At 48.0% G+C, this 24841-nt stretch overlaps 3 protein-coding genes across 4 annotated transcripts; 1 reads left to right on the top strand and 2 right to left on the bottom strand.

Annotated features, from left to right (window-relative positions):
• The first annotated feature begins 63 nt into the window (after positions 1-63).
• On the top strand, positions 64-832 carry LOC117580637. Its single transcript, XM_034267225.1, has 2 exons — positions 64-146; positions 212-832. The coding sequence occupies exons 1-2, from the start codon at positions 105-107 to the stop codon at positions 755-757; spliced, it is 588 nt and encodes a 195-aa protein (XP_034123116.1). The 5' UTR covers positions 64-104; the 3' UTR covers positions 758-832.
• Positions 833-1890: 1058 nt separating this feature from the next.
• Positions 1891-2666, bottom strand: LOC117580636. The gene is made up of 2 exons (XM_034267224.1): positions 2560-2666; positions 1891-2497 (listed from the first exon to the last, which is right to left on the bottom strand). The coding sequence occupies exons 1-2, from the start codon at positions 2620-2622 to the stop codon at positions 1934-1936; spliced, it is 627 nt and encodes a 208-aa protein (XP_034123115.1). The 5' UTR covers positions 2623-2666; the 3' UTR covers positions 1891-1933.
• Positions 2667-3905: 1239 nt separating this feature from the next.
• LOC117580633 (putative uncharacterized protein DDB_G0293878) lies at positions 3906-24577 on the bottom strand. 2 transcript variants are annotated; one of them, XM_034267221.1, is made up of 13 exons: positions 24399-24577; positions 23619-24341; positions 21447-21797; positions 14817-15000; positions 13754-13936; positions 12277-13686; positions 11745-12213; positions 11102-11389; positions 6227-6767; positions 5290-5665; positions 4979-5227; positions 4684-4892; positions 3906-4558 (listed from the first exon to the last, which is right to left on the bottom strand). In XM_034267221.1, the coding sequence occupies exons 1-13, from the start codon at positions 24572-24574 to the stop codon at positions 4153-4155; spliced, it is 5565 nt and encodes a 1854-aa protein (XP_034123112.1). In that variant the 5' UTR covers positions 24575-24577; the 3' UTR covers positions 3906-4152. The 2 variants fall into 2 exon arrangements, with proteins under 2 accessions (XP_034123112.1, XP_034123111.1); XM_034267220.1 differs by lacking the exons at positions 21447-21797; positions 23619-24341; positions 24399-24577 and adding exons at positions 15514-16017; positions 19391-19662.
• Between the last annotated feature and the right edge of the window lie 264 nt (positions 24578-24841).

Raw genomic sequence — 24841 nt, 5'->3', positions numbered from 1 at the left:
CAAAATGATTGCCAATGGCTAATGAAACTATGGGTAGGCCAGCCATATAAAAAGACCAGTGGCGCAGGCAGTTGGCATAGTTGGTTCAAAGCATAGAAATCAACATGAAGTTCACACTTTTCTTCCTGGCACTGTGCCTGCTCGGCGTAAGTGAGATGATCAGAGGGAAGAGTAATTATTTGTTATTAATTGTGGACTCCAAACTGTGCAGGTTAATGCCTTCGTGCAGCCCATTCCCCATGAGAATATGTCGCCGGAGCTGTACGATGTGACCGAAGATGGTTTGGTCGACATCGAGGCCTTTGGCACCCTCTACAAGACATTCAAATTGGTTCTGCGCTCGGTGAAGGGCTTCAACTGCGCCGTCAAGTGGGTGGTGGGCATCAAGGACAGCGCCACTCAGTTCAACAGCAACGTTGTCCTCTGCGGCACCACGGCCAGCAAGGATGTGACCAATCTGATCAATGCCAACATCAAGATCATCAAAACCGCCAACAACATTATCAGCTACAAGTCGACCATCTGCGCCTCAGCCGAGGACGCCGACCAGAAGGTCACAAACAGCTGCTTCGCGAAGACTCTCTACCAGTTGTGGTCGCTCAAGAATCAGGTGCAGAACGTGATCACTCTGGCCAAGAAGCTGCCAAAGACTGCTCCCAATGCGGGTGCCTGCGTCAACGATGCTGTAAACACCCTGACCAGCTACTACACCCAGTTCCCCCAGAACATCACCAACTGTTCCAAGCTGACCTCTTAGACAGCTCAATCGTCTGTATTCGAGTGAACACCATTCCATGAAGCAATTAAAAAATAATCTGTGTTAACCACAAAATGATAGTTTTGATCGGTTTATACTTGTGCATATGTGTGCACATACGTACGTATATATGCAGTATTTATATTTTCATTATCGCTGGGTTCACCAATTGCTTCTTTCATTTCGCCTAAGCAAATCACCGTTAAAAGCGAAGGTGTGGACGAAAAATTACTCTCTCCCAGCAAAGCTGGTTGTAAACGGTGCATCCATGGAAAGCGGAGCTTTTGTGTATGTGTGGCTGCTGGCTTTGCGTAGGCTGGTTGGAAACGGTGCTTTAGCTTCACGTGGAGCTTTCGTTTATATGTGGCTGCTCGCTTTGCGTACTCTGATCAGACAGAGGGCAAAAAGAGACGGACATAGCTCAAAGCTCTATGCACATCGTTTACAAACAGCTTCAGAATATTACCTGCGACAAAATTACCATTTGCCTCTCTGTTTCACCCACACCTACCACTGCAGAGGAACACGCGCGACATGCGTTTGATCCTCTCTGAGCGACAGTACCCAGTACTCTCGCTCTCTCACGCAATGGGCAAAAGTCAAGAGCAGATGTGAGTCGATTACGGTTACGAGGCAAACAAGAAGGAGAAAAGTACAAAGAAAAACGTGATAATACACTTATAACAATGACAGGAGGGATCCGTGAGGTGAGCAACCGACAGACCGAAGTACAGTGTGAACAATTAATCTCTGTCTTTCTTTGAGCAAATATTGTATACAATGCGAGAATTATAATCTACGACAGAAGCACACCTTTGTTTTTCGTATTGCCTTTCGTGTCTGGTCGGCAGACATCAAATGTGTTGCTGTGATTCGGTGCTTAACTTACAATTAGTTCTTATCTGGCCGATTGTCCATCTGGCACTCCATTCCGCAAAGAGCTTAATTTGAAGTGCATTTTGCATTAGATAATTTATAGATGGACTCTGGGGGCGCAGCTCGTTCAAAAGGGAAAAAAAAGCCAAAACCCGGCACGAAAAGGGGGATGGAAATTGATAAGTTTCATGGGAATATACGCTCTACTTTAATTCCTATTAATATCTATTACGATCCAGTAAGTAGTCCTTTAGTTCTTCAATATGTTCTGAATATGTTTGTGTATTTTTATTAAAATGTTTACATGGAAGCAATGCAGACATCGATGTTGGGCAGGAAGGCGTTGCAGGCATCCTTGACGGTATTGGTGGCACCCATGAAGCAGGAGCTGGTGTCGGCGGGCAGCTTGGCGATCAGCTTGAGGGTGACGTTCAACTTCCTGACCAACGACATGGTGGAGAAGAAGACCTTAGCGAAGCACTTGCCAGTGGTTTTGCCGGTGCCGTTGGTGGTGGTGTCGTCTGCGGCGCACAGATTCGAGTGCAGGTGGATGATGTTGTTGCAGATGGTGATCATGGACTTGACGGTGTTCACAACCCTGGCCACATCCTTGGGCACGGCCACGCCGCAGCTATCGATGGCATCGACGTAGGTGGTGCAAGCAGTCAGCACGGCCAGAGTCTCCTTGAGGATGCAGTTGGTGCCGCGGATGCCCTTCAATGCCTTGACCAGAATGGAGCGGCAGGAGCGAATGAATCCCTGCTCGGCCACACCCATATAGTCGAAATCGCCCTCGAGCTCCGACAGCAGCTGTTCAATCTCGAAATCATAGTCAAAGTTATCGCTCGGGCCAACAGCATTTGCCTGCAAAAAGGATTCAGTGTTGTACTTTACTTCGGATCGGATTGGAATCGATGGACACTTACATGAGTGGTCAGCAGGCAGCTGGCCGAGACCAGAACCAAGAGGCAGACAGTAATTACTTTCATATTGTTCGACGATTCACTGACGAATGTTGGCTACCAGCACCTTGGGGTGTGTTTATATAGACCACTGAGTGGTGGCTAAGCCCGCCCCCATATCAGGGGGCTATCACCTAAGGCACCGGCGACGGTGTTGCGGCTGATTTATCTATAACCATTTGTACAGATATTTTCGTAAATTAATATGCCATTGATTAGGCCACCCAAAGTCCGAATCTAATTTCGCATTATCTATGCAGCGTGGAGACAAAAGAAACAAACAAAAATTGCCCAGCGCTGGTCAGTCTAATCTCCTCAGCAGATAGCTGCCAAACACACATTCTGATTACAAATGCGATCTTTTTCACCTCTAAGATCGATTAACCCCGATACACAGAACTCCGCCCGCACACATAATGAGTGGATGGCTCCGTTCTTATCGCTGTTGCCGATGCTGCACCTGAACACTGTTCGTTGGACTTGGCGGGCCACGTCGATAACTCTACTCAACATCGAACCATCAAAACAAAACTCTTGGGAAAGTTTCATCGAAAAATCGCTGCATTGACACAGTTTAAATAATAACCGCAGTAGCATGATTCTGCTTTTATTTGGTATCCAATTCGTCATACAAAACCGTACAGAATCGCCTCTGCGCCACTCGTTAATCGTTACTTCTCAGTTAGCGAGTTACAACAACGAGTTATGGCCAGTTGGTTCCCGCTATTTCGGTCAGGCTAGTCCCATTATTTAATCTTTCAATCTTGTATTCATAATGTTGTATGTATTTATTGATTCAATCATTTTGCTGTGTATATTTGATGTATTTGTGTATATGCATGTTTAGATATTAATTATAAAATTGTTGAGCCGATATATAAAAACAAATAACAATAAAAAAAAGTCTTAAGCGAATCAATTAAATTAATGCCATTAAATATTAAGTTCATGCCGAGTCAAAGTCAAAAATTGCATTATTTATAAATAGTTTCAAAAAAAAAATGCTCCAAAATTTTAATAATAAAAGTACAACACCAAAAATGTAATTGCATATGCAGATAAAATGTTATTAAATCAAATAAATCCGAGTAAATCGGTTCGCTTTTCGGTCCCTGACTGCTCGAGTCAGATAGGAATAACAATAGGTATTTTTTTTTTTTCGAGAAGCAATTATAATCATAAATTAAGAGTAATAATATGTATATGTAATATAATAATATACGTTTATCGTACAAGTTAGGTTTCTATATACTCTTACTTTCACATACTTTCAATCTCTTCGATCTCTTCGATCTTTCGTTTATGTTTTCTTTTTTTTTTTTTGGGTTTAAGCTTGCCTTGGATCTGCAGTTGGTTGATAAAACAATGCCTAGTCTTAAGCTAGTATAATATTATAATATAGTAGGTTTAATTATCATTTCATATCGTAATTGCACAGTTTTTAAGTTAGGAAAAAAAACAAAAAAAAAAAACACAATTCAACAAAATGCACCACTTATAAGACCCATGGGGGGAATCAGAATCAAAATCGTAATCATAATCATAATCATAATCAAATCAGATGAGGCTGAGGCGACTGTTGGTCTTTCGTAGCTGGGCACGCCAGGGTATGATGTTGTCCTCCTCCTCCTGCTTCTGTTGCTGCTGCTGCTCGTGGGCCTCCCGGTCTAGGGGCTGGTCCACGGTTGGCTCCAGGGCGGCGGCTGCGGTTGCGGCAGCGGCAGCGGCAGCGGCGGCCTGTTCCGGCTCTGGGTTGGAGTCTGGGCTGTGGCTGTGGTTCTCCTTGTTGCCACCCTGCTGGGGATGCTGCTGTGGTAGCTGCTGGAACTGGATCTGCTGATAGTGCTGCTCCATGCCGGCTAGATTGATGTTGATGTTGTCTATGGACATGGCGCGGTTCTTCAGCCGCCAGGTGTCCGCAATGCGGTTGTTCTCCTCCACCTTGGGCGTGTAGATGGCCGCTCTGGAAAAGGCCACACATACACAGCGGTCAGAGATGAGTCCGCCCTGCCATCCAGCTCGCCCACGTGCCGCCAGCCCGCCCGGCCCGGCCCTCCTCACCACACGCTCACCCAAAACTCAACTTACTTCAGCTTGTTCTCGGTCTCCTCGCGGCGAGCCAATAGATCGCGCTTCCACTGCGGTATCTGCGAGAGGCGACGCGATTCGGCCTCCTGGGCCATGCGCTCCTCAAAGTCCTTCTTGGCCCGCTCGGCCGCCTTCTTGGCCATCATTTGACGCTTCCAGTCGGGTATGGCATTGCCGGCCTGATCCTTTTCCGGTATCTGCAAGTAGATCTTTGCCACGCATCACGAACGCTCTTAGTCCAAGGTCGGGATTCACGGGGGGCAATGGATGGATGCCTGGATGGAGTTCAACTCACCTGATCCACATAGTTGTTGGCCGTAAACTGCTTGGTTATCTCCACATAGTGCTCGGAGTCCATGCGGTTGGCCATCTGCTGTTCGACCTTCATCTTCTTGATGCCCGGTATGTCCTTGGAGATCTTCAGCTCGGCAATCAGATCCGATTTCAGATACGTATCCGTGCTGGATGTGAGGCACTGCATGCTCAGGCTACGCGCTGGCATCTGGTACGGCTTCGGCACCTTCTGCGTGTCCGTGCGTCGCAGCTGGGGAATGTTTTGATTAATATGAATCCCTTCACGGGTGGAGCGTGTGAGGGGAGCCTCACCTGAACGCTATTCAGATCCTGTATGGAAATGGCCGAGAGCGGCTGGTGCTGCTTCCGTGTGGCAGTGTCCTGACTATTGGGCGCGGCACCGTGCGGCTTCTTGGTCTTGTGCGACTTGCTGGCCATGGTGGAGTCATTGCCGTTGCCATTCATCATCCCAGGCATCATCATGGGCGGCAGCGGCACATTGTGCGGCAAGGGCGGTGGCGGCGGCGGCAACGGTGGCTGCTCCCCAATTCCATGATGATTATGATGTGGATGTGGATGATGATGATGATGCTGCTGCTGCTGCTGCTGCTGGGGATGTATCTGCTGCTGGTGCTGCTGCTGCTGGTTGGCAATCTGTATCTGCATGTAGTCCTCCGTATCCGTGGAGCTGCACAGAGAACGAAATAGAAGCGGATTAGTGGCTGGAAGCTTGCGACTTTCACTGCATTGTGGCCATTCGGACCTGCGCCAGGCGTGGTGGCGTGTGCGCAGTATCATCTTTGGATTGCAACTGAGTTGCAGCTACGGCCATGGCCATGCCAAGCCGTGGCAGTCGTGGCAGCCGTGGCAAGCAGCATGCCACATTCACAACTGGCACGCATAAAATTTCATGCACTCTTGAGCGGCGGAGGAAGTGGCTGACTGACTCTCAAGACTCGAGATCTCTCTCTCTGTCTCTCTCTGTCTGTAGCTGCTAATTGCAAAGATGCAGCCAAGCTGCTGCCAAGTTGCATTCAACCAACCATCCATCCAGCCATCCATCTCTCCCATCCATCCATCTGGTGGATGGCTAATTGAGGCGAGGCAACTGTACCTCTGCCACTGCACTAATTATGCTTTTGCCGTTGCACGAGATGTTCAGCCAAATTAAATCGGCTGCCATCTGCTAATTGAAAGTGGTGGCAGTGGCAGTGGCAGGGGCAGGGGCACGGGACTGACGATTACTCACCGGGCCGAGGATGGACACGAACGCTTATCGCTGATGCTCTTCAGATACTCGGACGGCTTGATGAGGTGCGTGATGCCGTCCTGTGATTTATTGGGAAAACTGGGGGGCACAAACGGCAGCACCAGCTGCTTATTGACCAGATTGGGTCCGCCCGTGCGACCGCTCACCGATCCGTTTGCCACGCTCCCAGCCTCACCATAAATGCCCGCATACTGCGCCTGCTGCTGGGTGAGCTCGTAATGATCCTCCGCCGAGGATCCACCCCCATAAAGGCTCGGCGCATACTGATGATGATGATTCGGATGCTGCTGCTGCTGCTGCTGCGACTGCTGCGGGTAATGGGGCGATGTCGTCTGCTGATAGTTGCCGCCCCTCTGGGACTTGGGTGCCTCAGCATAGCCATAGATGCTGCCATTCGGATTACGCGATTCTCCTGCTCCTCCGCCACCGTTGTCCTCTCCATTCGGCTGTGCTGCTGCTGCTGCTGAATTGTTGACTGGAGGATTGGCGTTACCATTGAGCAGCTTGGCTTTCTTGTTCGCTGAAATTGAACAAATTTATTTATGAGTTTCATTCGTCGCTCGCTTTTGTGGGTTAGCAGTCAACACGACGCTTCCCTCCCCAGCTCTGGTCATGCTCACTTGAGCAGCCAACACCAACAAGACAATAGTTCATTGCGTATGCAGAGACGCGGCGCCTTTCACCAGACGAAGCGCCACAAGAACAGAGCCACACCAGAGCCAGAGCCACCAATGATGGACTAGCAGCTCCATCCTGACATTTAGCCCCCAATTAAATATGTTTCAAACTGTAACTAGCAGTAGGAAAACCAAATGGGAGATGGCTGTAGATGGGAGCTAATTTTATATAAGGGCACGGGGCTTAAATTAAGTCGCAGATGCTGCAAATTCCAAGCCCACATTCTCCGATCTTAGGGCCACTGATAGTCCAAGTCCAAACTTCAATTGGAGATAAGAGTACAATCAGCTTTACAGCTCCACAAAGCTGCTCAGATAAGTTATCTTTCATCTAGAGACTAACTTTCGATTGGAATATCAAATAATAATTCAAATAATGCTCAAGAAAACATTTCTCCGCCCACTGCCGCTGTTGTCTTCCTGGCCTGGTCGTAAATTATAGATAATTCCTTGAAAAGTTGTACCAATTTATTTCTTTGGCTCGTACAAAACCCAGCGATTGTCTTCCCTTTTATGACTTTGTGGCCAACGGATACGATCACACGGAAGTGGCAGTCGCTGTGCCAGAATTACTTCCACCACCTCGGGCGCTCGTGGGAGTATCTCTTGTCATGAAAAAAGATAATTTAACCCCACCAATTTCCTTGGAAAACCACTTGAGTGTGTGTGTGTGTGTGTTTGCTGCTTCAATTTCCATGCCACAAGCAACTTAATTGGGCAAACAATCTCCGTTCGCTCAGGCTACCAATAAACCAAACCCGATCGAGTAGTCCTCGGCCAGCGTCTTGCTGCAACTTTCACGGCTCCACCGCCGGCACAACTCGTTTCGTTCGGAGATCATGGCCATTACGTGAATGTGGACGTGGATATGGACTTGTGGCACTGACTGTGGCCCGGCCATTGTCTATGGGCAAACCACTTACAATCGAGTCGAGCCAGTTTGTTTTTTGATTTTATGCATTGCATTCAATCGCATCGCAGTCGAGTTGCATTTTTGTTGTTGTATTTTGGCCACATCAAAAAAGGAGCAACCAAAAAGCGACTGTGTCCAACAAGCTGCCACATTTTATCTATCAATTTGAGCGGAGCAAAGCCGCAACCGCTTTGTAGCTGTCAACTCCTGCAACGGGTCCATGTCACGGTGAAACTCACATTGGAATTGCAATTTGATTTGGTTTCGCGAGTGCAATGCCTGCCGTTGGTTTGGCCCTCAAAAATATTTGCAGTATTTACTTGTAGCGCAAAAAGGCTGTGCAAAATCTACCGATGGAGCAACGAAAGCGGAGAATATGCAGATCACAAAAGATAATGCATAAGATAATAAATGCACTAAAAGTAGTAGCACAAAATACGATGAGGCAGATCAAACTTTTGTTAACTTCCAGCCACAACTTCTACACATAATCCCTGCTTTATCCTTTGTGTTCTTTTGCTGCCTTTTATGTGCACTTACACCGAAATATATCGAAGCGTTGAAAGCTCAGTGTGAAGTAATTCCGGCGCGAGTTTTTGTGAATCTTCACCGAGCCCAGCATGTTCATGGTGATGTTTGAATGGGTCCAGGGTCAGGGTCCGGGTCAGTATGCTTCGCAGGTGCACAAAAGTGTCTTCATTCAAATTCACGCTAAATAATCACATTCTCCACCAGTGTTTGACACATTAAAAAGAAAAGAAAAAGATCGATTGCACACGCACACACGCTGCTGGGAGACTCCAAGAACGCAACGGGAACTTCACGAATAATTAGGGAACTCCACGAATGATTTGGAGGACTCAACGAACGATTTGGGAACTCGACGATGTTGTCTGTGCGAACGTCGCTGGCAGCCTGATCCGAGTTCAGACGATCGACAAAGTTATTCACCCAAGACAGCGGATCGGCAAAGCTCCGAAAACACACAACGACGCAGAGGCAGAGACAGAGGCAGAGGCACAGCCACAACGGCGACGACAATGTGGAGGTTGCCATCAACTGCAGCTACTGCAGCTCCAACGATCGTTTGTCTCGCTTTTTCTGTTGTTGTGCGGCAAACACGTTCACTTTCGTTGGTAAAAGTTTTGCCAGAGACCGAACTACTACCGCCCAGGCCATGTGGAGGCGTTGCGGGTGGTGAGTGAACCATCGTCGGGGCCAATTATGGGGAAATGTGTGGGACATGTTACAGGTCTCGGCGCTGGGGGTCTCGGCTCTCCTCGGCTTTGGGTGCCTCGTGTCTTGCTGGCAAATAGCTTCCTCATTGCATCCCAGGGATTCAGTCTCCCATGTCCAGTGTGTCTGCTGGCATGCCCAACGCTTTTCTGGTTTCCCTCCATTTGATATCGGGCATAGGGATCTGGGGATCTGGGGATCAGGGGGTCGGCTTTGGCCCCCATACGGCACTGGCTTGGATTGGATTGTCTTCAATGGTTTCAGCCATTTCCACTTTTGCACTTCCACTTCTTTGTTTCCACGGATCTTTTGCCGCATTAGCGTGTGAACGTCGTCTCAATTATAACCAGCCAAAGCATTTCCAGTTTTCCACCTGCTCCGCATCCACCTCCACGGGCATAATAGGCAATTAGCAAATGGAAAATCGAGCCAACACATGTCAAACATAGCATCACATTTTGTACAGTCGCCTGTCGCCTGTCGCCTGTCGCCTGTCACTGTCTTATTTGGCAGCAATTAAGTCAAAGCTCGATATTTATTGTGTGATAATGAGGCGGCAAATATGGCTCTATGGGAACTGGTTGTCGGACGCCTAATGGGGCGTGCGGCATGATAGGGTTACGCCTGGAAAACTCAGTCTAACATTCAATTCTTCATCTGCCAATTGGGCTGAATAAACAACACTTAAGCTATCCGTGCACGGCCAACAGAGACATCCGCCTCCAGCCATCTCATTCTCCTATGGACACCTTCCAGGCATTGCCTGGCCGAAGCTGATTCTCATTGCTGCCAACTTGTTTGCAGACTGCAGGCCATTTTCCTGCTCAATCGACCCACATGACTGGCAACATTTCCCCTAATTGATCAATCAATGCAGACAGTCACAAGCCACTGGACGCTGACGAAGCCAGACCCCGGACTCGGACTCGGACTCGGACTCGGCCCCGACCCCGACCCCACCTTGACTCCTAACGACTGTCGTCTGCTGTCCGCTGGCTGTCTTGTCGGAGGTGAAAGACCTCGGAAATGACAGCGTAATATGTTGCAGTATGCAGAAATCTTAGTTTATTCGACTAGTGAGGAGCATCGGTCTTCTTTTATTGTTTCGGCTGCAAGTCCTTCCCTGGCGCCGTGTCCTTCGAGGCTTGCCCTTTGTTGGTGCTGGCCTTGGCCGCCTGCCGCTTGCTGTACGACTTCCGATGGGGCACCGTGGAGGGACGTGGAGTCGATGCCAGGCCACGACTGGTACTGGGTATGGCGTCGGGATCCACTTTCGGCACCGCCGCCTGACGAACGTCATTGTGCTTCGGATAGATCTTGACCTCGCCACATGCCGTCCTGTATCGGCCCTTGACCACGCCCTTGGTCAGCTTGTCCCGGCTGAAAGTGGCCCTGCTGGCCCTCTGCTTGACATTATAGCGCTTCATGCCCTGCACAAGTATTTGTGGATCCGGGAACATTGGCATGGATGGTGGCAGCACCTTCACGTCCGTCAAGTGCTTGTCGAGCAGCTGTGACTCGGCAACGGTCAGCTGCTGCGGATCCAGGGAATTGAGAATGAGCGTGGGATTGCCAACACTATAGACAATGTACTTGTTCTTGGTGGACGTGTTAGTGCTCAGCTCCGACATCAGTTTATCTAGGCTCAGAGTCCACGGTTCGGGCTGTTGCTTTGCCCGCTTCTTATCGTTGTCCAGTGTGGATGAGGTATCTGTCCCCAGGTCGATTAGGTCCACATCGTCGCTTGTCTCTGATGTATTCATGGCGATTTCTGTTCTGTTTCGCTTACAAAAATTTTTGAAATTTTCCAATGTTGCCAAGGAGATGATGAGAAAGTCGAATGTGGGGGGTATTGAATGATTGCTAGCTGATGAACAACGTGATGGAATATTCTTAAATAAACATACAAATCTACGTAGAGCACCTGGCTGAAACTGATCAAGAATTAGCCACAAAAAGATGTTACCCAGTGGAAAACAGTTGCAGTTTTACCAGCTTATATTTATACGATTTATTCATACGGCTCACCTGATATGGTGGACATGGTCCGATTGTGATTGCCCCGCACCAGCTCTGATGGTCGCAGACTTGGCTCCTCGATCACCTCCAGGCCAGAATCGGAGTCAACGGCATCGTTGGCCACAATGGGAGCAGCAGCTGGCACTGCACCACTAGACACTGCATTCGCTCCAAACACATTCTTCTTGTAGATGTTGTTGTTGCTGCCGTTGCTCGGTTGGTCGTTCAAGTTGTTGCGCTGCTGCTGGGCTGGAGCGCGCAGCGGCGGTGGCAGTGGCGGTGGTGGTGGTCCGTTCACTGGGGAAAATAATAATAAAGAAGTTTGAGTAAAATCTTAAATGTGACGGCAGGCTGTTAAAGAGTTCTGAAATTATTCAAAATAGCTCGCAAATAACTGTCAACACTTTGAGGGTGTCTGAAAAAAAGCTTTCAAAGCTCTCGATCATATTTGTCTTGGCTCGTTTCGCTCTTCGCTCTAGCAGAGACCGATTTCTGCACTTCCCTTTTGTAACTATTCTTCACTGCGTACATCGTCGCGAGAGAACGACAAACGTGGCTTCTCTCTTGCGTTTGCACACAGTGAGTGGCGAGCGAGTTGACAGTTATGTGCGAGCTTTTTGAAGACACAGTTTTGGTTGGTGTATGAACTAACCCAAAGCCACGTTCTGCATGGGTGGCGCCGAGGATACCCGCTTCAGGTTTCTGCTGCCCAGATTGTTGTTGCTGTTGTTCTGATGGCTGCTGCCGCTGCCGTTGACATTCTGTGCAATATTGGGACTGCTGCTGCCGAGCAACTGTGGCATGGAGGCATCCACCAGATTGTTGCGTATCATGGAGTTCTTGTGCGTCTGCTTGGTGCGTTCGGCCACATCCTCGGGCGGACAGACGCTCTCGTAGGTGTCGCTCTTGATGCCACCATTGAGCAGCTGATTCTTGAGGTTCACATTCTTTGAGCTGTAGTTGTCCTTCAGCGAGGAATCGTATTTGCTGCTGTGCAAACCGATGATTGAATGGGATTTGTTACGATTGAGCAGACTGTTGTTGTTGTTAGTACTGCTGATGTGGTTATTGCCATTATTGTTGCTGCTGGAAATGCTGTTATTGCGCTTGTTGTTCAAATGCTAAAAATGAGAATGGAAAATAATTAATTAATTGTGGGTTTTCTGTGGGTAATAAATACTCACATGATTGCTGTACTGCAGGACAATGTCTGTGCTGCGTGTGGAACTGGCGCTGGCCGAACGTGAGTGGGAGCCACTGTCCCGGGATCGAGAACGTCCTACATTGTATTTATGTTGCTGTTGTTGCTGATGTTGCTGCTGCTGCTGCTGCTGTTGCTGTTGCTGCTGCTGCAGCTGATGTTGCTGTTGCTGCTGCTGCAGCTGATGTTGCTGCAGCTGTTGCTGATGTTGCTGCAGCTGTATCTGGTGTTGCTGCTGATGTTGGTGCTGCTTGCGCGACTCCTCACGCACCAGATAAATATCCTCGTAGTCGTGATCCCCGCCACCATTCTGATTGCCATTGCTGGGCATGCTCTTGTGCTGTTTGTAGTTATGGTTGCCGTTGTTGTTGTTCTTCCCGCCGCTGCTGTTGCTGTTGCCAATGTTGCCATTGCCGTTGCTGATGTTGCTGTGGCTGTTGCTGCTGCTGCCATGCCGATTGAAGCTTTGGCTGCGCATCTGCTGATGATGGTGGCTGCTGCTCTTGGGCGAATTGAAGCTGGACGAGATGGAGACGGACTCGTCGGAGCCGCTGCCAGCGCCGCTCGAGCTGGAATGGACATCCGCCTGGATGGTCATTGCATTGCCAGCCTTCGACTGCATTATCTGCTGCTGATGATGGTGGCTGCTGCTGCTGTGATGACTGTGATTGTGACTGTGGCTGTCCCTGTTGTTGTTGCTGTTGTGCTGCTTCACGCTGCTGCAGTCCGAGTCTACGAACAGATCCCGCACCCGGTTGTAGATGATGTCCTGCGGATCGTGCAGGAAGAACGACTCACCCGAGATGCTGCCGTTGGGCGAGGGCGTGGCATACATGCCGCCGTTCCTCATGGGATTCACATAGAGCCCATCGTTGGGCAGCAATGCTCCTCCGCCGCCGCCGCCACCGCCACCTCCCGTGGAGCTGCTTCCTCCACCACCATTGCCTCCTCCCATGGAGGAGCTGCCATTGTACAGCTTCTCCGAGGAGCTGCGCGACTGCTGCGAGTACAAGGCATCGCTGTTCTTTCGCGAGATTCCCATACCAATGCCCATGCCCATGCTCATGCCCATGCCCATGCCCATGCCCATGCCCATGCCCAGGCCCATGGCTGATCCTCCTCCAGCGCCTGCAGTCACTGCTGGCGGATGCAAATAGAACGGCTCCACATCGGAGCTCAGTGTGGACGAAGACTTGGACTTGATGGTGTTGCTGCGACTCGTTTGCTTCGAGGAGTTTGAGTTTGAGTTGCAGCTGCTGCTCAAATGTTGCTGCTGCTGCTGCTGCTGATGTTGCTGCTGTTGCTGCTGCTGCTGCTGCGCTTTATGTCGCTGCACGCTGTTCTTGCTGTTGTAGTCCACAGACGTACCATGCTGGACCAGCACATTCAGGCACTGCAGGTGGTCAGACGGAGTCAGAGTCAGAGTGTTGGCAGGTTCAAGCGAGGTTCTTCGTACTCACCTCAACCTGCTGGTTCTCGGCGGCATCGTTAATGGGCGACTTGCCATACTTGTCCAGCGACAACTTGGCACCGTGATTGAGCAGCCAACGCACCACGGATAGATGACCCCGTGAGGCGGCAAAATGCAGTGGTGTGGCACCATCGCCATCCCGCAGATTTGGATCGACGCCTTGGTCTTGAACCTGGCCAAGAGAAATCAAAGAACCCAAAGTTCAGTTTGTTCCTATTGCAAAAATCTTTGTAATTGTTTTGACTCTGACTGTTCGTTCTCTAAACTCTTTGCCGGTGTTTACGACTCTCTTTTGTCCACACAACTGCCACATAAAATACTTGCACAAATGTACCCATATTTATCTACCTTCTCTTTGCTTTTGATCTTTTATGGCCAATACTTTCCCACTCGTGTCAAGTGTTGCACTGACTGACTGACTGGCCGTTCAGCCTTCTGTCCACTCAGTGTCCACTCGCACTTCATTCGTTCAGCAGCTCATTGTCCTGCTTGAAACGATATTTGCTTGTTTCTTCACTGTGTCTTGCCTGTCCACTCACTGTGTGTGTACGAGTGTTGTGGAAAGTGGTTTTCCACCCGTCAGCTCTTACGGCAAATGGAAAACTATTTAGTTCAATTTAGAAAGGTGATTTTCTACTGACTTCTGCGATGATCTTGAAAAATGCATTCTGGTTCTTGTCCAGAGAGGAAGAGCGGCAGAGCGGATTCAATGCAATGGGCCATTGTCAGCGGTCATCTGCATACTGCACTCTCTCTCTCTCTCTCTCTGTCTTGCTGCTTGGTCTCCTCTGGGGACATTCCCCAATTGTTGGATTGTATAGGCCAGGCGACAAACTGGTCAAGACATCAGAACCCCGTTAGCCCAAACAGGACCCACAAACAAAAAAAAAGAAAATAAGAGCGCATAAAACGAGATCGCGGCAAGTTGCTGTGCTCCAATTGACCCCCATTGGCCGCTGCTACAGTTTGCTAACTACTCGTACAGCCAAATGGCAGCCAAAATAGTGTTGAATGTGTTGCACGGCAGGCACTCGGCCAGTGGCTTAGCTTACCATCCATTTGAGGCAATCCAAGCAGCCCATTTGTGAAGCGGCATGGATCGGTGCCATGCCGTCGCGTGCACGAACATAAAGTGAGCCGCCGGCTTCAAGCACCAGAAACTTGAGCACCTCCAAGTGGCCCTCCTGTGCTGCCAAATAGACGGGCGTGACATCATTGTCCATTTGCGTATTGGCGCTGCAATCGGCAAGGAAAACAAAACAAACAAAAAAAGACGTTCACATAAGTTGCCAACCAATTAACAGACGAAAAATCAAGTGTTCCATGAGCAACAAAAAAAGCAAGATACATTTTGGCATTAACGCCAGACATGAGGCTGAATAAAAAATTGAAGCTCAGTCGCCATTCACACTGCATTCAGAGAGTCCATGCCCATATACATAAATACGAACAAAATAGAGCAATCACATTGATATCATGGCGTGTGTAATATTATCAAAGAAATGCACTGATTGAGCTCTGGGTTTTGCATGAGTTCAACGGCACATCTTTGTGGATTGCTGCGCATTTGTCTGCTCTTGCTTCGATCATTAGTCGATCGATCGATCACAATCCAAGATCAATGGAATGCGTGTGGGAAAATAAATTCACAACCGGTCAAAGTGTGTGGACCATTTTTGAGGAATTATATTACAATATATATACCCTTATTAGATCCATTTCAATCAATAAGAATACCCCCGTTCGAACCTCACGACACTGCGGCGATTGTTCTGCTCCTTTCGCCCCACACCGCTCAGCATGGGCGTCGCCTCGTCATCATCGTTGGAGTCGTTCTCATCATCCTCCACATCCAAGCGATCCCGCACAGCCTCCACAGCCGCTTTCCTCTGCTGATGCTGATTCTGATGCTGGTGCGGATGCTGGTGCTGGTGCTGGTGCGAATGCTGATGCTTGTGTGCCTCCATCATGAGCTCACTTAGATCCTGCAGATCGCTGCTATTCGAATTGCTATGCTCCTGTTTGTGACTTTGGCTGTCCTGATTCTGGGCTCCCAGCTCCGTGGGGCTTTGCTCGATCTCCGAATTGCTGCTGTGGCTGCTGCTGCTGAGGATGGCGGCCGTTACCTCCGTGGCGATGATCGTGTGGATGTCATTGTTCGACTTGCTCTTCTGTTTGCTGCGGCGGTAGGAGGTCAGACTTGTGGTCATGCGGCCCAGCAGGCCCTTCTTAACGTTGATGGTGGAGAAGTAGCTAGAGAGTGGTGGCAGAGGGGATTTGCAAGGAGGGGAGGAAATGGACAGACAGTGTTGGTTTATGAAAAGGCTCAGAAAATCAATTTGCAGGGGCTAGGGGGCTGGATGGGTGTGTACTTGTGTGTGTCTCAGTTTGGATTGATTGCTTGATTGATTGATTGGTTGGTTGGTTGGTTGGTTGCTTGCTTGATTGGTGAAGTGCTTGGTGCTCTTGAATCTCGCTTTAATTGGCCTTCGCTTACCTACTCAACACGTTAAAGTTTTTCAACGCTTTTCAACACTCTTTTTGTATAATTCTTCGATTTGCACTTTCGTTTTTTTGGCACTCGTGTCTTGAGTGTCTTCTGCAGCCGGGTTTTCCGTTTATTTCACTCTGATTTTCCCAATACCGTTAGACACTGAACAAACAAAAATCAAATCAAATATGAAACTGGTTTAGGAAAAATCACTTTGAATATTTGATCGCTTTTTGGGTTTTCTTTTCGCTTTCTTGCATTTGCATATCGAGTTTTACTCGAACTCGTGCCACATGCCACACGAACTTGTAGCTTTACCTTAGGTATCACCGGTTGTCCGTCCGTCCGTCCGTCCGTCCGTCCGTCTGTCCGTCTAACTGTCTTTCAGCTGAAACCGAAAGTCTGCTGCGGCCCGGCCCTGTATCTAACGCTGTCTGGCTTCCGATGTGGCTGCTTACAGATTAAACCCTCGATGCTCGATGCTCGATCTGCTCGACAAACTTCTAGCAAAACACTATTTCTGCTTTCTGTTGCCTCGGCTCAACCACTGATCTGGCATTGTTTGCTGCTGTTGTTATTTTGGTGAAATTAACGCTTAAAAAACTGCACTGGCATGAAGTAGCTGGAGTGTGGCAGGGGAAGGGGAAGGGGAACGGGAACGGGAACGGGAGGGTGGGCGCTGCACCAGACGTTTCTCTGTGTTACGCCTGACTCCCAGTAGATGCCGCGGGCCGTGTGGCGTCTGCTGCTGCTGCTGCTGCTGCTGCTGTTACCATTTAGCTGGCAACGCGAGCACAGCTCTGCTTTCCACATGCCGCACAGTGGGGCCAGCATGGCATTATTTAAGGAACATTTAAAGCAGTGCAGGGCATGAAGCTAAAACTTTGCAAATACATTTCTGCTTTTCTGTGTTTATTCTATTTATTTTGATGAGTTCTTATCATTTTCTATGCTTTTTTCTATATTTTCTGGATCTGCCTATACAAAGCCTTTCTTTTCCGATAAATATTTGAGCTTTCGCACGTTTAAACTTCAGTGCACTTGCATTTAGTTGTTTAATTTATATTTTCATTTTACTTCTCTACGCTTTCTGTAATAGTTTTCAAGTGTTTTTGTATATTTGTGCAACATTCTAATGGTAATTTAACTATGTATCTGCCTTTCCCACCTTTCGGCTATTCTTTTTATCTGAAAAATATACTTTTGGCAGCCTGTCACAGCGTTAGTAAGTAATCCTTTAGACCCTTTTCTATTTTCTAGCATTCCTGTTCCATTTGATCTGTGCCCATGGCCTTTTTATGGATTGTGTCTTAATTTTCCCACATTTTGTAGCTCCCTTTGGCATGGATCTTGTCCCACTGTGCTTTCGCGCGAGTCGCCAATGATGCTGGCTCGAGCAACGGAGGCGACGATGATGGGTAATGTGCAGATATATACTCGCATCTGTACTGTTCACTTAGTCAACTGGCTTACGACTTCATGGGTATTGCACACACGGAATACGCGAGGCGGCACTGCCAGATCCACAGACAGAGGGGCACAGTGGAGAGAGAGAGAGAGAGAGCGTGGAAGAAGGCGCTTCAAGTGGCTTTCTTCGTCCGACTTCGGACGACTTGTTACATTTTCCAGCTTTTCTCGCTTTAGAAATGAATTGTAAACCAATTAAAGTTGATTTTTTTGTTCATCTTTATCACAACCCCATACACACCTCTACCCCCGTGCTCACTCCCATCACGTGCTCCACCCTGTTTCAGCTTCTGTTTGGAAATACTGGGGGAAAATACAGTGAGATATTTTATATGTATCCCAATTTAATATCTTCTCTTAGCTGCTCTTCTCTGTTGTTTTTTGTTTTGTTGTTTTCTTTTTCTAATTGCAATTTAATAATTATTTTTTAATTTATTTAATGTGTCTTGCCATATAGAAAACCAAACTGAAGCCCCGACAAATGAAAGGCGGAATAATTGAGCAGCAGACGAAAGCAGGAGCATGGCAGACACTGAGACTGCGGAGGCCTCACACGAACCTCGTTAGGTGTGCCTGTTGACAGTTATACGTATACTCGTTTATGATGAGCCAGCCCCAATGAATTTAATTGAACATTTGCGTGCAAAAGTGTGGCCGCTGATTGACGATCGCCCGCCGATCACTAAGAGAATGCAGAATGAAAGCAACTCGCATGACACAAATAGACCACGCAGACAGACAGACAGACAGACAGACATACAGCAAATGAGACAGTGAAGATTGTCTTGCAAATCGATTAATGGATCATTTTTAAATGACAGCGACAGCGCCCACTGCTCCATGCTCGCAACATTCTCGAACCATTTTGTGGGGCGCACCATTTGTGTTCCACTTAACCCGCATTGAGTGGCAGGGAAACTTTAATATTTAAGCTCGCCGGAGTTGCACTTACGAGCTTCATTTAATCCATCTTCTATTACATATATTTGTTTATCTTTTGGGTCTTCAATTGCAGAAATCTAATCTAAATCCAATGTATCTACATTTCCTCAATCTATGTAAATATATTCTATAAAAATTCAATTAAAAACTCTAACCATTTGCTCCATTCCTTTTGCTTAACATCCTAACAGCTTACTCCTCCTTCTTTTCCTTCTTTCTAGCTGTTTATTTATGTTGAGTCCCACATTAAAATAAAAGTCTATAGCCAGAGCATCATGGCCAACAGACTGCATTCTTTCTATCTATCTTTTCTATGAATAAATCAATTTGTCATTCATCTTTGCAGCTGTTTTCTTGGTTCTCAGCCACACTGGAAACACGAACTGCAGTTTGCCTAGAGGTTTCCTTTTATCCATTCTTGAGTTCATTTGTATTTATTGTCTTGTCTCCTCCATTCGTGTCAATCCTCTTTAATTGAATCCTCCACAAAGCACAAGCCACAAAGCACTCACAGAATATTTGTATTTTTGTTTGGTCACACACAAACACACACCACAAACACACAACAAAATAGGATCACAATATTGTTATTATTATTATTGGGATATCCGATTTGTGTTCTTTTGTTGCGGGCCAATGTTTCGGGGCTGGCTGGCATCCTCCTCGCTGCCTGGCCAATTGATTATTTGTAACTGAGCGGCTCAAAGATGCGGCCACCGAGGCTACCTTTTCATGGTTGCGGTTACTGGATCTCGAGCTCCACTTGGCTTCAGCATTAAGCCTAATGTTGTGGCTACTGTTTGATGAGTGTTGTTGTTGTTGTTGTTGTTGCTGTTTCTTTTGTTGCTGTTGTTTCTTGCAGTTCTTTGGTACACTGAAACTGTTAATTAATTCGCGTTCCGATTCGTTAACTGCATTCGAAATACTTTGAATCGCGAAATTTTGTCGGCTTCTTCTGGCTGGCCAGCACGTTGCAAGCACTCTGAGGTTGAGGCTAACGCTGACGCTGAGGCAGTGGCTGCTGGGTGGCAAAAGGCGCTGGCGCTGGCGCTGGCGGAGGCGGAGGCGGAGGACCGCCCGAGCTGCTGCTGCATCGAGCATCAGTGTCCGAAGCGAGACGAAACCGTGCCAGATCCCGCATTGAAATCAAAATTCAAATTCATTCTTAGGCCGCATGTTGCTGCCACTGCCACTGCCACTGCTGCGGCATGTAACGGTTTTTGCGATCGCTGCGATGTGGGTAAACGGTAACAAACAAACGAACACAGACGCTGACGGTGCGGTGCGGTTTGCTGCAGACTCAAGACGGAACGGAACGGAACGGAACGAAATGAAAGCACCGTTCGGTTCGACTGGCCAAACGCGAATAGCCAGCGCCAGGCCACATCGAGTGGCCAACGCTCGGCACTGCCGCAGCTCAACCCAAGCTCAGCTGGGGCAGCCACCAGCGGACTCGAGAGCGTGGCGGGAGCAAACCAGCTTTGTGCCACAAGAAGCGACAGCGTTAATCGAGCTGCTGCTGCTGCTGCCACTGCCACTGCCACTCCACGCAAAATATTATCAAATGGTCTATGGCGAAGGCTGCTCGTTCGACTTGCCAGACTCAACGGTAAGGTTGCTCCATAAAATATTATCAGCAAACAAATCTAGAGATAAAACTCAACGAACAGCCCTCGTTCTGGAGCAAACACGCTGCAGCTTCTACAACGTTTGCATACAACATTATCGAATAGTTTACGGCGAGGTTGGCTTCCAAAGTTCCCACACGAATTCTTGGGAACTTGCCGTAAGCCGAGAACTGATGGAGCAGCCCGCAGTCAACTTTCTGTGTCGCTGTGTCAGTTGTCATGTCAATTGATCTGGCTCGACGCATTATAAATATGAATTGCAGCTTGAAGCTGACCAGATCCAGCAGCAAGGGGTGAGCTTTGAAGAACAGGAGAGAAATGGCAGAGGCAATGGCATTGATTCTGATTCCTGGACTTGGTCCGAGGTTGCTCCACTTCGACGCGAATGAAAGAAACTTGTTGCAACGGTGCTTTTGTGGTGCCACAGATCCCCTGCCGACATCCAGTTTGACTCCAATTCAAAATGCCACAAGATAGAACCAAACTTGGCTCCAAAGCCGGCTGGAGGCTGCAACTCGCTTCGCTGGCTTGCCTTGCCCAAGAGCTCGAGAGCTCGAGAGCTGAAGCTGGAACAATTAAATGAATCTTCGCTGTGGATGGACGCGCGCTTCTATGGGGCGATAGGAATTTGGGTGAATCCAGTGGAGTAGCCGGTGGATCGTTGGCCCACTTGCTGCAGCCAACTTCTGGTATGGTTAACTTCATTCTTTGTTCATTGTTCGATGCGCTAATAAGCTTTAATTAGCGCATTTAATTGACTGTTTGGATAGCCCGAAATGTTCAATGGCGGAAGACAATCCATTCTAATTAATAAGACTGAAAGAGGTTCTGCTTGGGAAATGTTTAAAAATATATATAAATATTCTTAGCACATATCCACGCAGTGACCCATTCTTGGGATCTTATTTTTCTAACGCAGCAGAAATGAAGCATAAATCTATTATTGTAGCTTAATTGCTTAAACGCTAAACAGCTCCATCGAATGGGAACAGCGACAAATTAAGGAAATAATAAAATACAAATGAAACTGCGACAATCAATCGCCGATCGTCGATCGTCGAGCGATTTGCGCCGTGCATTTAGCATCGGATATTGGATCAAAGCTTTCACTCTGCCACATTTTGCGAGGGGACTTTGACTGTGTTTTGACTTACCAAATATCTACAGATGCTGCCACCAGCAGTTGCACACAATCGAGGCAGCCACGCGCCGCTGCATAGTGCAGTGCCAGTGCCCCTCCGTTGGGCCTTTCGCTTGCCGAAACATTCCCCGGATGGTGCAGTTGGCTCATGTTCATCATCTGGAGTGGTCCTCCGCCCAGATACGAGTCCAGCTGGTGGGCGTGCATCATTCTGTTGCCGTTGCCGTTGCCAATGACTTTGTTGTTGCTGTGCAAGTTGTTCAGCTTGTGGCTGTTGTGGTTGTTACCGTTGCCGTTGCCGTTGCCGTTGCTGTTGCTGTGCTTCAAGTGCAGATTCGAGCTTAGAGCATAGTCGTTTATGGTTCTGCAAATATTAATGAGATAATTATATTAGTTATTGCTTATTTATTGTGTTAAGAAAGATTATTCTTGACGGAACCCAAACTTCCCGCAGCAGAGTGCTTCATGAAACTGAAGGAAAAGCCTCTGAAATTGTTGTCTACTTTTGGGCATGAGCGCGTAAATATTTCGCAGTCAACTTCGCTGCTGGAAAAACAAACGACTTGAGACACGAACTTGTTGTTAGTTGTTCGTTAAAGAGAATGAAAATGCAACAAGTATTTATTATATATGGCTAATCAAAAATACTCTCATTAAATGTTGTTAAAAATATGACTGAAGATAAGATAAATGAAGATTTTGTATACATCTGGTACGAAAAAGAGTTCATAGAAAACGTTAAAATGATTGAATAATGGCTATGGCGCTTTGCATTTAATCTAACATTGTTGAAACAATGCAAAAAGGCACATGGAAACACTCCAATTATATATGAATGAAACAAAAAACAAAACGATTTGATGCTCCTCATAATTATTAAAGGAAGTACCGGCAATTAGTGTTGATTGCAGCTGTCTGCGGGAGCCGAAGCCTCCTTCGACTGCAGTGCCCTTTTCCAAATCACTAAACCAGGTCAAGTCTGCTGCCTCCACCTTAGTCGATGCTTTGGCATTGCTGACTCACGTGATCGCTGATCAGCAGCGTCCCCTGCCGTTTCCGCTGCGGAGCCAGCAATCATAATGATACTCTGCCTAGAACTGTTCGAAGCAAGAGATACCCTTTATAGCCTAGCTTTGTGGAGAGAAATACATCTTAATCGCGCAATGAACTGTCTCAATAAAGTTGTTTTCCAACTTTAGCTTTACTTTCATGATACAGCAAGTCGCGCATACCCTGATGTAGTTTACGTGTTTGCTTTTGGTTTGTGCTTTCCCAGTTTGGCGCATGATAAAGAAACAGAAAGCCGAGAAGACGACACTTTCTTCCAGTTTATTGCATCAACGGCAGCGGCAGTGGCAGTGGCAGTGGCAACTGTTAAATGAATACGGGCCGGTAGCAGGTGTCAACTAAGCAGGGCGGCTTGGGTGTAAACAAAAACAAAAAAGTGAAATAAACTACGAGTATTTGGCAAGAGTATTGCGGGGCAGTTGGTCAACCAAATTGGTGAACAGGGTTAGGGAAATGTTGAATTAAGATTTGTTACGACTCCCACAGATAAGAGAAGTGCTAAGGGGTCAACTTTTGGGACTAACTTTTCTTTTGAAATGTTGAACACTTGCATGCTTCTAAGATAGTTTGTTTTCGGGTGAAGAAGGGCCCTTTGTAGAAGGGCAACAAGAACCAGCAAACGATGTACAGATAGACAATGACTTTAGATGACTCTTTGGCAGACCACACTAAAATCTATTAAGTATTATCAATGGACAGAGGAACAAAGAGGGAAAGCTGAGAACGGAAGATGATAATCAATTTGTGATTTAATATTGGCTGAATGTACTGGGAAAGCTACAGCAAAAACGGAAGGAAAAGGAAAACAAATTTGATAAATAAATTATGAATATTTAAAAAATCACTGACGCTGGATCACACGCTGCCCCTCACGCATAGACAAAAAAATGTACATAATTATGTACACAGTACAAACATAAACATGAAACAGAATTTTTGTTTTTTGATTGATTTTGATTTTGGGTTTTGCTTTAGTCACACTTCACTGTAGTTAATTAAGTTTTGGAGTTTATTTTTAAAGTTATTTTTTCTTTTTGTGTTCTTGTTTACCGTTCGAACTTCGGTCCAAACAGAAGATTGGCAGAGATTTCACTGACTGCCTGGGCTAGGGTTTTACCTTAATTTGATGGCAATGTGGCGACACTTGACGCATGGCACCTGACCCGATGCAGGAGTAACATTGGCCGTGGCAGCAACAGGAGGAGTAATAGTGGCAAATGCAGTGACAGTCCCAGTGGAAGTTTCTCTCTTGGCTCCTGGAGTGGCTATTGTGGCATAGAGAGCCCCATCGGGTTCCGCTTTATCCTCCGTTTCGGCCTCTGTTTCGCTGGCAAAGTCCACCACAAGCTGCTCATCCTGCGCCGGCTGCTGTGGCCTTCTGCTGAAGTAGCCCACATGCTGCTCCACGCCCGCATTGGCATCCAGCAGCACCCGCTCGTAGGCGGCGCTCTCGTTCTCGCTGAGAGCGAACCGCTGCTCAAAGACGCGCACGGGCAGCGAGCTCTTCCGGAGCACCTCCATCCGCTTGTGGCGCAGCTCGATGGAGAAGATGAGGCGCACGCGCACGAGGCGCCTCAGGCCTTGCTGTGTGGAGTGGGCACGCTGCAGGCGGCGCCTTTGCTGCCGCAACTCGAGCTTCTCTAGGCCGCGCAGCGACTTGGCATCCACCAGCAGGCTGTGGTTGTAGTCGGCCACCGAGGTGAGGTCCAAGGCGGAGCGGGTGCGTCGCCACGGCACCAGATCGAAGTGGGTGCCCGGCCAGGGATGGAAGTTGACCTGGCTGACGGTCTTGTCCTTATCCTGGCGCAGTATCCAATCGGAACTGGAGCTGGAGATGGGACTGGGAGTGGGATTGGGATTGGGATTGGAGCTGGGCTTAACTGCTGCTGGCTGTTGCTTCACGTGCTCGTTGCGTGCACTGGCCTCCGGCTTGTGGCGTTTGTAGCGCGGCACAAGGGTCGCCTCCAGCATGCGTGCATCCAGGCCGTAGTCGCGACGAAGCTGCTCGAGCTCTTTGCTGCTGGCCGTATACTGAGCACCGTTCCACACGATCACCGGCGAACTACTGGACATGGTCCCGTCCCGTCCCGTACCGAACCGTTCCCAGTTCTCCAATTCCCCAATTCCCCTATTCCCAATTCCCCTGTTCCCCAGTTCCCGCTCTGCTTGGCGTTCTCGTTAGCGTTCTCTGCTCTTTCTCCTGCTCTTTCTCTTGTTTTGTCGCAATCCGCTGATGGCTTTTAATTCTATTTTTTGTTGTAGTTGTTGTATTTTTTCTTTTCTCTGTTTCGTTTTTCCGGTTTCCGTTCGATGTCGCGTTGTCGCGTTTGTCGCGTCTGC

This window comes from Drosophila guanche, unplaced genomic scaffold (assembly GCF_900245975.1).
Source record: "Drosophila guanche unplaced genomic scaffold, DGUA_6, whole genome shotgun sequence".
Lineage (NCBI taxonomy): Eukaryota > Metazoa > Arthropoda > Insecta > Diptera > Drosophilidae > Drosophila > Drosophila guanche.
This window is presented reverse-complemented; position numbering and strand designations above follow the sequence as displayed.

What these genes read in the sequence shown, in the direction of transcription:
- LOC117580636 (XM_034267224.1), bottom strand. Translation starts at nt 2,622, where the DNA reads ATGAAAGTAATTACTGTCTGCCTCTTGGTTCTGGTCTCGGCCAGCTGC. An exon ending in GCTGCCTGCTGACCACTCAT is followed by an intron (nt 2,498 to 2,559) that starts GTAAGTGTCCAT and finishes TCCTTTTTGCAG; the next exon opens with GCAAATGCTGTTGGCCCGAG.
- LOC117580637 (XM_034267225.1), top strand. Translation starts at nt 105, where the DNA reads ATGAAGTTCACACTTTTCTTCCTGGCACTGTGCCTGCTCGGC. An exon ending in TGGCACTGTGCCTGCTCGGC is followed by an intron (nt 147 to 211) that starts GTAAGTGAGATG and finishes CAAACTGTGCAG; the next exon opens with GTTAATGCCTTCGTGCAGCC.
- LOC117580633 (XM_034267221.1), bottom strand. Translation starts at nt 24,574, where the DNA reads ATGTCCAGTAGTTCGCCGGTGATCGTGTGGAACGGTGCTCAGTATACG. An exon ending in GACCATGTCCACCATATCAG is followed by an intron (nt 6,768 to 11,101) that starts GTGAGCCGTATG and finishes GTTCAATTTCAG; the next exon opens with CGAACAAGAAAGCCAAGCTG. An exon ending in CCAACAACTATGTGGATCAG is followed by an intron (nt 4,893 to 4,978) that starts GTGAGTTGAACT and finishes TGCGTGGCAAAG; the next exon opens with ATCTACTTGCAGATACCGGA.